This window comes from Gymnoscopelus braueri (genome assembly GCF_963280865.1).
Source record: "Gymnoscopelus braueri genome assembly, chromosome: 12".
NCBI lineage: Eukaryota > Metazoa > Chordata > Actinopteri > Myctophiformes > Myctophidae > Gymnoscopelus > Gymnoscopelus braueri.
The window spans coordinates 19,676,525-19,690,274 of record NC_137614.1 but is presented as its reverse complement, the minus strand read 5'-3'; the positions used below and the strand labels follow the sequence as shown (position 1 = coordinate 19,690,274).

The 13,750-nt window shown below is 39.8% G+C and overlaps 2 protein-coding genes and 1 long non-coding RNA gene across 3 annotated transcripts in view; 1 reads left to right on the top strand and 2 right to left on the bottom strand.

Annotated features, from left to right (window-relative positions):
* Positions 1 to 785: 785 nt before the first annotated feature.
* On the bottom strand, positions 786 to 8,658 carry LOC308096190 (PRELI domain containing protein 3B-like). Its single transcript, XM_080443522.1, has 6 exons — positions 8,535 to 8,658; positions 6,997 to 7,165; positions 5,405 to 5,494; positions 5,111 to 5,181; positions 4,521 to 4,623; positions 786 to 2,763 (listed from the first exon to the last, which is right to left on the bottom strand). Exons 1-6 carry the CDS (start codon positions 8,564 to 8,566, stop codon positions 2,647 to 2,649), a joined length of 582 nt encoding a protein of 193 aa, XP_080299648.1. The 5' UTR covers positions 8,567 to 8,658; the 3' UTR covers positions 786 to 2,646.
* Positions 8,659 to 9,836: 1,178 nt separating this feature from the next.
* Positions 9,837 to 11,745, top strand: LOC308096196. Its single transcript, XR_013934114.1, has 3 exons — positions 9,837 to 9,969; positions 10,270 to 10,406; positions 11,554 to 11,745. It is a non-coding gene; the product is annotated as an uncharacterized lncRNA (long non-coding RNA).
* A 443-nt stretch (positions 11,746 to 12,188) lies between these two features.
* LOC308096415 (piezo-type mechanosensitive ion channel component 2) overlaps positions 12,189 to 13,750 on the bottom strand; it is a gene marked incomplete at its 5' end in the record, with an annotated part of 44,940 nt that continues 43,378 nt past the window's right edge. The window contains 3 exons of the mRNA XM_080443837.1: positions 12,189 to 12,709; positions 12,926 to 13,154; positions 13,351 to 13,430. Coding sequence (XP_080299963.1) covers positions 12,454 to 12,709; positions 12,926 to 13,154; positions 13,351 to 13,430 — 565 coding nt within the window. The 3' untranslated portion in view covers positions 12,189 to 12,453. The remainder of the gene's footprint in view (positions 12,710 to 12,925; positions 13,155 to 13,350; positions 13,431 to 13,750) is intronic.

Sequence of the window (13,750 nt, the reverse complement as noted above, 5' to 3'; positions counted from 1 at the left end):
CAGCCAGACAGTCTAATAACAGTGGCTTTCCTGTGAAATCTGCAATTTACTAGGTGTGCAGTTTTTGGACAGCAATGATTTGTTAAAACCCTCTGGCATTTTGTCTTAAAATACAAAATGACTACCCTTTTTGTCAGGGTTGGTGTGGCTGACTTTAAGGGATTCATATGCTAACATGAGCTTAGCAGCAGTGTCTTGCCTACACATCACCAATGACGAGCGAAGACCTTTAAAAAAAAGTATGATTACATATATTACATGCACAAATTGGCTCTGTGAATACTTCCGCTGCTCTGCTGGCTCAAACTGCATGAAACGCCATCTCCTTACCTTTTACACACAATGAGGTGGAATGATCATGCAACATTCCCACCTTAAACTGATTGTGTAATGGTCATAAGACTCAGTCAGTCAAAGACATATGCATCTACAGACAGTATAGGGCTGGTCCTGCTGATCCAGCCAACAATTTAAAATGACACAGGACCATAATGTCTAGCTGCATCTGTTGACTCTTCCCTTTTTGGATCATTGGTTTATGATACAAATGTATTTATTTTATCATCTTCAGTTACATTTGAATCAATAACATAGTTAGATACCAAATTACCTACTAAAGCTTTATATTAAATCAATCAACATATGCTGGCTCATACCAGTGAAGTGGTCATAATGGTCTAGCTGCCTGTTAATTCTAATTGTCTAATTATTGAGTCAGATGTCTGACTGTACAGTAAATTAAGATTGGTGAATGACGTATCTGCAAAAAGAAACATTCTAATCTGTAATTAATACGCAACCTTATTTGACAAAATGTTAATGTTTTATTTGAAAAACATCTGGGTTCATGGAACAATGACATCTCTTTATTTGGAAATCATTTCAGTTTACGCACTTCTTTGTTCTTCTTCCACTTTCTTCTTATAATTTCCGTTCCAGTTTGACATTCTCGGAATGTGTATAACACCATCAAAATATAAATAACTATATACTGTAAAGTCTGTTTTCCAAAATGTTCTGTGTAGCATACAGCATAGCATAGCATAGCATCACTCTTCATTAATGAAACAAGACTGCTTCAGGTCGCTAGCCTGATCGGCTGGCTGCCTGGGTGGCATTTCAGAATTTGTTTCATGACACAAACCTAACCCTGGCAATGTATGGTCAATAGTTAAACATGAAAGTTTACTGCACATAAGCGGGATGAGCAGAACAGAGCTGGGTTACTGGTTTATAAAAGGAGTGTGTATAGTACTGTATATGTCATCAACATGTAAGAAGCATCTGTAAGACTAATGAGGTTCAGTGGAAGTTAATCAAAAGCACCTGTAATATGTGTCCTACAACCAAGATCTTACTGAAGACTTTACATGGCAACACCATGGTTTTCTAACAAGATACTAACTGCTCAGAATGAAGCACAGTATCGAGCTATTCTGCACAGTACAGACAGCTAAAGTGATGCCGATCTCAAGTCTGGGACAGTTCCAATTGTCCAAATACCTATTCTGGCAAACTTTACATTGTGTGTTGAATTATGGATTGGACCAGGAAACTCTAAGGGAAGTCACAAAATAAGGTTTTCAATTGTCTTCAGTATTATCTTTGTGTAACAAGTCAGTGGGTAAAATAAGGCAAGGTCAACTTGCACCCACTGTATGGGGCATCCAAATTAAAATGTAAATAAACTGCATCGCTGCTAGCAAAACAAAATTCCTCAACTTTTAACAAGAGATAACAACCTACGGCTTTGAACATTGAGAAAGGCGAGTAGTGTAAGAGTATTTAAGAGGTGTATTATTCTATTTCTTGAGCTGGCAGGCACATTGACTGTTAGGTGATCCTGAACAAACCACTATTGCGAAGCTCTTCCTGTAACAATGGTGAACATTCACAACATGTTCATGGTGTTGTGAATGCCAACACGTCGCTCAGAGCGCATGTTCTCAAGTTTAACAGTTCTGCTCTGTTCAAAATGACAAGACAAGTGCTTTCAATAAGTAAAAGTAACCAAGATTCAGGTATTCACATTCTTGAATGTGTATCAGTAACTTTGCACCACATCGCAAGTTTATGAGAACAAAATAATAAATGTTTCCATTCCCAATTCTTTCTACAATCCTGATAACAGAATGCAGTTTAGATATGACTCGGATTCAACTGAATTTCACCTTTGTGCTGTTGCGCAGATAACACTGTCACGTTCTTCAATGAACAGCTTGCTTCAGACTAGAAAACAATGAGTAGAGACTATTACAATAACAGTAAAACAAGTTGACAGGTGAGGAAAAGTCAAGAGAAAAAAGGGAGAAGAGAAACAATGTTATGACGTGGAGGCACGGTGTGAAGTTAAATAAAGAGAGCATTTACATCATAAGACTACAAATCCCATGAGATTTAAGTGCAGTCCTGTTAGTCAACCCTGTTAGTTTAACATTGTCATCACAACCCAGGTCTCTCCTTTCTGCCTAAGTATCAAAAACAAAGGCAGGGATTTTAGGAAAAGGAGAAAGAGTGAGCTCATATGACACATGAGAGACAGGAAGTAGCAGTGCTGGCAGACAAGGTGAGGTTCCCCCTTTGAGGTGGAAACATGTCTAAAGGGTCCATCTGGGCTGAAGAGGGTGTAGCAGGAAATCCAGGAGATCATTTGTCTGCCACAGCCGCTGCCATAGGAGCACGCATCGTGCCACGGGCTGTCGCTGCAAAGTCCTCGATTTCTGAGTTTAATCGTCTGATGACCCACTCCATCGCCTCACGACCCTGAGATAGACAGACAAAAGATAGGCGACTACTGTTACAAGATTAGTTTAAAGCCTTAAAGTAGATCTCCACGTCAGCGGTGTTAAGCGTTGGAAAGCGTCTGTTGCCGAAAATCTGCTGTTGAATGGGCGGCTGTCGCGTCGGAAATTGTAGGGAAACGTCGAAAGCCGACTGAGCAAACTCGGTCGTATACGGTCAGCTTTCGACCGCCGGGTAGCAGCTGGCTGGCGGAGATGAGATAGAGCTCTCTGGTTGGCTGCTAGGGATCCTTTATAAAATGCGGTACATTTATTTTATTTTGTCTGAATACAGCGCATATCCATGGTGTATGTATATATATATATATATATATATATATATATATATATATATATATATATATATATATTTATTACTACAGCTGCATGTGTGCTCAAAATGCAGACACAAAACGTGGGACTGTGCGTGCAAATGCGCGTGTGGCTCGTCTCATTCAAACACCAGCTGTCAGCCGTTATATTTTCTCTGAAACTAAACGTAGCCCATGCCGTAAAAAGGTAGCAACTGGTGCTCATTCTCCAACCATTTCATGGGACAATGGATTTACATGGAGGATAGATTGGCCATTTTATCAATTGAAAATGATGAAACGTTGGATTACTTTGTGGATGCCAAGGCTCGTGTCGTGAGTAGCCTATCCTACAATGGGCTACTCGAACAGAAATGACAGGTTTCCATTTTTTTCTTATCATCCTAGCTATTTATTATATTATATTGACCATAAGCCTAGTTGAAATAAAAAATGATATGGCCATGTGCGCTTTGCGCTGCCGCTTGCTGTTTTAATTAACATTAAATATGAAAGATATGATACACCAAAATAGTCTAAATACAGATAACCTTGTGCCCATGCCCTAAGCACCTTGCAGTGCAGTAGTTATCTTATTAGATCATTATTTCTCAAATGATATAAGCATGTACATGTGTTCATGTATTTTTTGTTGAAAACACCATAGTAGCATAGTAACTTTTTTTTCACACCTTCCAAACGATTGATCTCCTGACTTCATTCGACTGCCAGTCAGTAGTAATCTGTAGTAGTCTGTTTGGTGGAGAGCTACCTTTACATGCCAAGTTAGCAAAACACAAGGTACTACGGGTACAATAGTAATGCAGAGAAGGCAAAAAAGAGAAATACAGAGACAAAGAAAACAGACCAGATCAAGTATGGCTATATGTAGTGGTGTTTATATTGTTTGATATCATTGTATCTGGACTATGTTGAGAATAGAGGGTTAGGGTTACGAACCGCAGTATCAAACAGCTACTACAGTATTGATGCCGCACACATTTCGAAAATGCAAATAATATGCACAGTGCAGCTCCACTAACAAGCTGTGACAAAATAAAACTAGGACATTATCTGACTAACATTAAACACTTGACTCGTGTAGCAGTTAACATTTTTTAAATTCAAGTACACTGCAGAGTGCAGACCTTTTCCCACATTTAGATACACACAAAAAAGTAATTGCAATCTATTGTTCAGTGTTAACTTTATCTTTCAAATTGATTTGGAAATGTGGCACTTTTTTGACAAAATATCAATCAAAACATTGGTGGACTAGGACTCTCCAAAATCAGGATCAGAACCAAAATTCTGGCATTAGTCATGCTATAGTTGAGATACTTGAGGAATCGTGACAGCCCCAGTCCAACTACATTAACCAAACTACAGATGTGTGGAGAGAGGGGGGAAGATGTAAAGATAGACTTACCTTGCAGGCATTAACAGAGATGGTCTTTGCCATGAGTCCCTCTAGGTAGCTACTTAGACTGATTCCTTTAACAGTGATCAGAGCCTCCTGGGTCAGCACTGTCCTGAGACATGCAAACAAAAACACACATTAGGGCTGCAACTATTTATTTTCTTAACGATTATTCTATTGATTACTTTTCTTAATGATATATATATATATATAGATATATATATATATAGATATAGATATATATATATATATATATATATATCAACAAATCAATTAACCACTTAAGTGTTATTTTACACTTTGTTGCACATTGGTGTCGTGAAAATAGCAGAGCTCGTAGATCGGCCAATTTCAATATTTTGTTGTTGAACATTTGCCTATAACAACATCCCCAAAATAGGGATTGATTATTAATCGATTGTGTCATGCAGGATATGCCAGTCATGTATCTGGGCTTTCCTTGCCAGGTTGATGGTAAGCAGCCTCTTGCCGGAGGCCGGTCGGGGCAATTCCAGCAAGGACAGGCAGGTGGGACACAAGGGTGGGCTTCAGGCAGCCGTTTATAATCCGGAGAGCGTTGAATCAAACAAATCACTTACTTTTCAGGGTCCTGTGGATGTGGCATATAAGTCAACTTCTCGTCTACAGATACCACGTTGGTGAAGGAGATCTGAATGGACAAAAGAAAGTGTACATAAACCCTACTGTTATTAATACCGTGGTGTGCGACAACAAGTGTCAACCAGACTTTATTTTAGTGTCCATTTGTTAACATCACATACATAGGGGACAATCTTTGGCACAGCACGGGGGACAATCTTTGGCACAGCACAGGGGACAATGTTTGGCACAGCACAGGGTACACATCAACAATCCAAGTCAGTCGAACTTACATTTGTTGATTTCAGCTCAAAGGTTTTCTCTTTCAGGTCCACCACTGAATGTTCCTGGACATAAGTGCATGTTCTTGTTACACCGAAAAGCTATGGGAAAGGAAGAGAAAATACTTTTATCAAAGTACATCTTTAATTTGTCCAAGGGAGAAAAAAAACACTAAAAAGGTGGAGGGCAGGACTCCCTTTAATGCAATATATAGGCAGGGACAACAACACCAATGTTTCCCGTAACATGTGTGCGCTTTTGAACGCGCCCAGAACAAATCTACGTAGCACAGATAGATTTGAGTATTGTAGTTACCGCCCGTTTGATTTTTCTATGTTAGCCTACTCTGTCTGCCCGCACTGTGCGCGCCTATAAATACTATAGGCGCGCACACACACACTCTGACCATCGGTCGCTGCAACATGAGAATCACAACAAAAATGTTAACCATCACCTGAAAAGTTACCATCCCAGCAAACAGACAGTTTGAAAATGCGGTTCCACACAAACATTACTCCTAGTTTTGTGTGCACCAGTGAAGCTGTGTACCAAATAAACACTCGCTTCGACTTCTGCATTGCATATGGAAAGCGACTGAAAAGGACAGAGGATATGAAGAAAGTGCAGGGGGGGGGGTTCTGAAGATGAAATTTCACAGTTCAGGTAAACATTTAGAAGAGGTCACGACTCCAGTCCAAACATCAAATATGGCCTTCAGTAAAGGTTATGGGTTCACACACAGCTGACAGTCATAGAAATATCCAACAGGAGAGAACCTTTGTGAAAGTCTCATGCCGTTTCTCTTCGTCAGCTATTAAGTGGAAGAACATTTAAAAGCAATTTAATGAACCAACCCTTTAGAAAAGCAATCTGTGCATTGTATTAGCCACAGAGCAAGAACTCTGAATAAAATAGGAAATAATTCAACTGAACAATGAATCCTGCTTGAGTAACAAAACTTTAATCTGATCATGTGTACTCTCATCTTGACACCAGATTGTTCTTAGAAATTAGAGAATTCTGTAGATTTATATATCCATACTTCTTCCAGAATATATATATTTTCAAGTCATCTACTTTTTGATATTAAGCTACAGGTAATCAAAGTCTTTTGCACACCTGATAGAAGTTCAGCGACAGGTGCGCTGGTGGAGCAGCCTTAACCGGAAAGAAGAAGGCACCCGTCACAGTGCCTGCGCTTTTTGACAGTGTGCACTGTGTGCGTGGGTGTCTTCTTCTTCTTCTTCTGACATTGATCTACTAAAATATGAGTTATTGATAGGACTTTGATATTTTGTTTCAGTTTCCACTTCAATGAATAAACACGAGTGAGTGAATGAATGCTTATGAAAACGTTTTAATTAAACACGAGTGAGTGAGTGAATGAATTAATGCTTATGAAAACTTTTGAATTAAACATTTGTCTGTGCTTTTTGATCGTGTGTGCATTACTAAGAGCAAAACTTCCATAATTTCACACAACTTTCCACACTTATACAGCTCTGGAAATCACCAATTCCATATACTTTTGCAAGCACCTTGTCTGTAGATTCTGCATTCTGTAGATTTTTTTATTCTAATAGATCATTCTAAATCAACTTACAGATTTGGCCATGGAGGGCAGCCCCCACTCTGTGCTGAGCAGTCTAGTGCTGTGTAACCGCCCTTCTGAGTCCACTCCTCTGTCCAAAACATCCACACCAAACACGCCAGGGTTCATGGGGTTTGGGTACTTCTGCATCGCTGCCTTGGTCACCGTCTCCCAGGGGTGGCTGTTATCAAGAACATTTACATAATGAAATAAAATGTTGGTGATCAAGGAATTATGCTTTATCTACTAGACATTTTGTTACCGGCTTCCAACAAGCTAAAGAGATAAAGGAACTGTGTCAACAACAATATTTTGGAACATCTCACACAATATCCCATTAGGAAATGGTATACTTATCTCGAATCCATTCAGACACAAACTAACACAACACATCACATGCACATGAATGATGTAGTCAGTGCGTCTTGCTCAAGGACACTGACAGGGACAGGCACTGTGTCAAGGGAATTAAACCTGCGACCTTGCAAAGGACAGCCTATCAAAACAACAAAACCTGGCACTGCTTGCCAAATGTAGCAGCACGTGTACAGTATACACTGTGATGACATAATGCCCTGTATAGTTGAGTGTCAACTTAACGTGCTTCAAACTGGCTCATGTCATGTCAAACCCTCCGGCCCCATCTCCTACATAATAATTTACATTAGGTTGTAGGGTTTTCAAAAAGATGCACACACAATGTCAAACCATAAAAGCAAGTAAGAGCTAGAAATCAGTATCACGAGCTATTCAATTTTATTCCGATGTTGTAGTAGACTAAAGCTTGACATTGCACTGACTCTGATCCAGCCTTTACCAAAAATTGCATTAGGTTGAAACTAGATTACTAATCAGAGTTACATAACAGTGGTTTATTGACAAACATGAATGACCTGCACGACCATGAAACAGGATCAGTGTAATTCCAATGTAGGGAGCCTTCTTTTAGAGTGGATGGTATGTTATGTAAGCAGTGTGTCTGTTAAAGTAACATACACCAGTGTAACCAGTACAGCTCCTCCTGTCGTTCAGAACTTTACAAAAACACACGTCAATAATGTGACTTACTGGCAGAAAATGTCACAAAAATGACAAACAAATGTAACAGGTAGCTAAAATTAGATAAGAAACGGTTGTCGAAATGACTTGGCTCGGTATAAAGCCTGTTAATTCATAGCTGCTTATAATTGGTACCGTTAAGTCCGCCGTTTCAACTGCCCTTGGTGCTATTTGCGCAACAAAGGCCACCCTGTGTACCCTGTGTAAAGTTCTGGAAAATGAATGCGTATTGCGTACTACTAGTACAAATAGAGTCATTTATAAGCTCAGAGTGACGGGTTTGGGGTTAAATTACATTATCTAACCACTGAAGCTACGGAAGAGAGCTAACTGCTAGCGACTAGCTGGCCCAGGCAGTTTATAGCGGTAACACTGGGTAACAGACACAATATTACACATAACTGCTTCAAACTAGGATAGCTTTTTTTTGGACATCAACATAATAAACATGTTCCTTGAGTTAACTCACTGTAAGATATTAAATCACGTACTTGAATGTGTGTTCTGACGACCAGATCTTCATTGTGAACGGCCTTTCTGTCAGACCCCCGGTTGACTGTTGGCAGCGTGACTGACCGCAGTTTGGAAGGAAGGTTAGGTTGGCTGGTTCACCTAAATTATTCTCCGTTGAACTGCAGGGGGCGCTGTTCTCTGTTCTGTATGGATTCAGGCTTCCTGCAAAAGTTTATCGGACAGATCTGTAGAGCATTGGTTCTCAAAGTGGGGTCCGCGGACCCCCAGGGGTCATTGAGGGAGTTCCAGGGGGTCCCCAGCTAAATGATAGATAGTTAGGAACCAAATGGACCCTTATGGGTCTGTAACTCTGAGAGTGTACAGATGGAACCAAATGGACCGTTATGGGTCTGTAACTCTGAGAGTGTACAGATGTACATCTGTACACTCTCAGAGTTACATTAACATGGATTTTACAATATAAATTGGGGTCCCAGAGATAGAAATGCCATTAAATGGGGGTCTGTAGACTAATGCATGTCAAACCGGGGGTCCTCGAAATTAAAATGGTTGAGAATCACTGCTTTGGCCGTAAAAATCTTCTCTTATGGGGGTCCCTGAGGCATATCTTTTCAAATGGGGGTCCGCGGGCTAATAAGTGTCAATTTGGGGGTCCTTGACATGAAAAAGTTTGAGAACCATTGCTGTAGAGGGCGCAGTGGAGTAAATACAATAATTTCCATCTGACGGACATATATTATTTTCTGCTCAAAAACTGTATTATTATACAGAGACGGTGAGGTGCTAAGACAAGAGGCTTCCCACCCTGGAGAATAGACTTCCAACAACACAAAACAGCCTTTGTTTCGGTGAGTAGCGAAATAGTTTTGTTTATTTTTTACTAAAGGCTGAGACCTCGCATGGCAGTGGAATTTTCGGTCAATGAGCAGAGCCGCGCGCCTGGCGGAGCGTTGTCATATATTTATTTTTTGATAAATGTGTTCTACGCGCCCATCTGCACTTTATTTTAATTTATGTATGACTTAAATTCAAGACAATATAAAATATAAATATCTGCGCATGCTTCTAGAAATACACAAATACACAGCCTTTGACACACAAAGGGACACGTGCACAGAAACATTCATCATAGCCTTTGTGCAGGGCATATGGAGGCTTAAGATAGCTAATTTTGTTATGATCAATTAATGAATAAACCTATAAACTTGATTATGAAAACTAAAAGGGGGGCGTGTGAGAGCTGTCAGCTAATATGGGCGGGACATATAAATAATACTGTCGATCATGTGATCCAGACGTGTTCTTATTGGCTGGGACCTGCCCCGGCGTAGCAGAGGAAAGGGGACAGACGAGTCATTATGACGTCAGCACGCACACATTCGATTCGACCTGCCCTTGAAGCTAACACAACACAGTCAAGATGGTTGCATACTGGAGACAAGCCGGCCTCAGGTGAAATATATATATATATATAATATTTTACTTAGCTTTATCTTCAAGTTTCATTGCATATTGACTATAACATATCTGATTTTAATTACTGATCTTTGCAAATCTGTACCATTTGGGAGATTCTAGGCAAAGCTGTTCACATAAGTAGGAACCTTGCTAGCAATCGTTAGCTTTTCCAGCCCGTGCTCGTGCATGCATATTGGGCATAAATTACACGATTTGATATATGCATACAACAAGGGGTCATGTCATGTCGGTTATTGTTTAGCTAACGTTGTGTTCTTGTGTTGTCCTCCTCAGCTACATTCGCTTCTCTAACATCTGCGCCAACGCGGTGCGCGGAGCCATGAAGCCAGCTCCCCAAGCCGCAGCGTTGAAGGCCGCAATCTCGAACGTGAAGGTTGGGAGCAGACCCAACGTACCCAAGGCTGCCGCATGTAAGTGTAGAAGGTTTATTTTGATGAAACATGGACATCATTTCCATCATCATGTCTCCTGACTTAACGCGTTGAGTGTACAAACTGTGAGATGGGTTATTATTACTACAGTAAGGTGCCCCAGCTCAATACTGAGTTGACAGGACATGCATTTTTGTACACCTTGATGATGTCAGGTGTCACCATCATCAACATAACCAGCCACAGCAAACATCTTTTCATCTTCTTCAGCCTACAGTATGTTAGGTGGCACAAACTGACCAGCCTGTTATATTAGTACAGCACTCCACCCAGTCATATTTTCAGTCATGTTGCTGGGACTCTGTGTGTGTGTATATATATATATATATATATATATATATATATATATATATATATATATATATATATATATAATTTTTATTCAAAAAATTGCAGTTAAATTAAACAAAATCTGACATCCAGATTAAACAAAGTCTCTCACATCCAGATTCTCTCTCTCACTCACAGCACAGTTGTCAAGTTGCTACCACAGGTGTTTTCCAAAGTAATCGGTTTAATGGCGATATCCTTGCAATCAATGTAACTCTTATGCTTGATTCATACTGTCGTAAGACTGCACAAAACACTCTTTCGATTCAACCTTTAAGATCATGTCAGGGTGACACTAATAGACATGCATTGTCTTGAAGTGAAGGTTAGTGGTTTTAATGTACATGCATACCAAATTACGTGTTTGGTTAATATTCAGACCTCACAGATGTGGGGACGGTAAAATCTACCGGTGAGTCTCCAATAGATTTGTTTGTTTTGGCGTCCCTTGGACGCATTGATTGGAGTTAAATGTGTACTTTTGTAATGTCTGCATCAAACTCGGGACACACAGCTAACATCACTGTATTTTGATTTGTGTCTTGCAATTGTGATAAAGCTTGGCCCTGAATCTTTATTTCAATCATCTGTTTATCCAGCCAGGCTACATTACTCAAGGCTTCAGATAGGTTATATGGCAGTTGGTTCTGAATTACATCTCCACCTTGTGGCCAGCTTAGTTGACACTCGGGTTTATGTAATCAACCAACTACGGCCAATGAGCAATGTTGAAAACATACAGTATGAATCTGTACTAAGAATACTATCTAATTATGTTTTCTCACCCTCTGTTCAGGATCTATCTGAGACCATGGTGTACATAAGTTGTTTCTCAGAGGAATGAGGACCCCCACAAAGCCAACGTGATCACCTTGTTTTGGATGAAAATGAAGACTGGATGACATCAAGAAGAGCTATTGGGACTGGGGATCTAAATCTTAACCTGATTTGTAATTTAAAAAAATGTATTAAAAGATGAAAATTGGAACTATTGTCTGGTTTAATTTGTTTTTGCAGAATTAAACATTTCAAAGCTTTATATAGATCATTAAATCCTTTTATTTTGGTATAAATTAAACAATGTTCTAGGATACATCTGCAACAGTAAATGGTATTTACATGATGGGAACGTGAATAGGTCCTTGACAATGTTTATGGAACTGTAGTGGTTTTTTTCTGAAGGAATAAGATGGGCTTTAATTTAACTATTATACATTCTGTAAAAACATGAATCAAAAAATTTAAAACGCATGCATTTTAAAGAAGCAACTGCATTGCCTCACATGGAGAATTATAGGTACTTGATTCTTGAAGCCATAAGGTGTCGCCACAAAATTACTTAACTCTTTACTGGGTGCACAAACTAAAGTGGAATTTTTAAGTTGAACATTTGACAAGGGGATGAACCAAATCAATTTGAAAGTAGAGTCAGCCAAATTGAGTGATATAATCAACTTAATCAGGGATTTTCTGGAATACTGCACATATTTTGCCATCAAAGTGAATACTATTGGCGCTTTAATTGCTAATGGGTTTTAAAATGCAATTCATTCTTAAAACGGATATGAATTGAAGTTAGACTGGGTACCTGAGGAAACAACATGGCTTCAAGAGTCCCTAACCTGGTCCTCCCCAACAAATGTATAACTTCACTTCTCATTAGGGGAACCTAAAACTATGTTAAACAGCTCATCCCCTAGCTGTCTTTCTTCTCTCTGGTCATCTTGATCATGGTCTCTGGTGATCGATAGAGGAAGATGAGTTTCTCGCACATCGTCTCCTCCAGTTCCATCTCTCCCATCTCTCGTACCACAAAGATGTCTGTGCAGAGCTTCAGGACACGGTCCACGCACGGCAGCTCCTCGAACATTATAGACCTGGAGATCCCATTGAAGAATTCCCTGATGAACTTCCCTATAACCAGCACCACGGACATGTACAGACCCACAATACTGTTGTAGGGTAGGGGGGATAGAGAGAGCAGATTCAAAAAAAAAAGGTAAGCATCTCACTTCAAAATAAAATTGACAATAGTAAGAAACAACAGAATTGGTTAACAAAATGTGGAAAAGCTAATTCATTCATTCAAGCTAATTCATCCACATGTTAATTTTCAGAACAAGTGGTATAAAAAGTAAATATAGAAGTTGCCATGATGTGTTGCTTACCCATGTCCAGCCAGGAAGCCCAAACTAGGAGGACTGACTTTATTATTGAGAAACACTAGCTCTATATTGTGGCAGCTGTTTTTGGTGAGAGCAGGACCAGCAGAACACTCCTCCACCACCCACCACTGGTTTCCATCATCCTGTGAGATCCCATTGGCTGGCTGAAGTCTGAGTGACATGGGCCTGAAGAACGCAAATGCCTGGATGTCTTCAGGGCGGTCTGAATGTTCTGAGGGGAAGACATGGAACAACATTTTAACTTTGTGATATTGATTTCTTTGTGTAACAAGATTTATATTAAAGTACTTTACAGTAAACAAGCATGTAACAATCTCCCAACCAAGTAAGAGAAGAGAGCGCAGCTATACTGTATAGATACTGTACATGTACTGTAGACATTGATAAGTTGATAAAGGGTGACTGACCGACTGACATTCTTTTGGCCATTTTGGCTTCAGGTCCTTTGGGTCCCTTGATGAACTTTGGCAGCAGAGAATTAAGGATCCTGCAGGACAGAAGGAAAGAGTGCAAAACCATAAATATTTTCCCACGCTGTGCTTGAATGCTCAGTTTTAACTGCAATTTTCCCATGAAGGTAGTACCGACCTACAATTGAATTGAGATGCTAGACATTGGTGCTGCTACGGTATATTCAGCCCTTTGTTCAATGGCTCTACTTTAACTTCTGAGGGGTTGCAGTATCTCACAGTCTCTTAAGTCAAAATATTTTAATGATGCGTCATTTGAACTGCAGATCTACAAGCTCACGGTTGCATTGCATTGTGAACTTGTAGATTCGCTATTTTCGGCGTAGAGGTTTGTTGT

Bases quoted from the DNA above. Each gene is read 5' to 3' on its own strand.
- LOC308096190 (XM_080443522.1), bottom strand. From the start codon at position 8,566: ATGAAGATCTGGTCGTCAGAACACACATTCAA. The intron at 7,166-8,534 runs GTACGTGATTTA...TCTTGATAACAG, and splicing joins TCGTCAGAACACACATTCAA to CCACCCCTGGGAGACGGTGA. The intron at 2,764-4,520 runs GTAAGTCTATCT...TGTCTATCTCAG, and splicing joins TCTCTGTTAATGCCTGCAAG to GGTCGTGAGGCGATGGAGTG.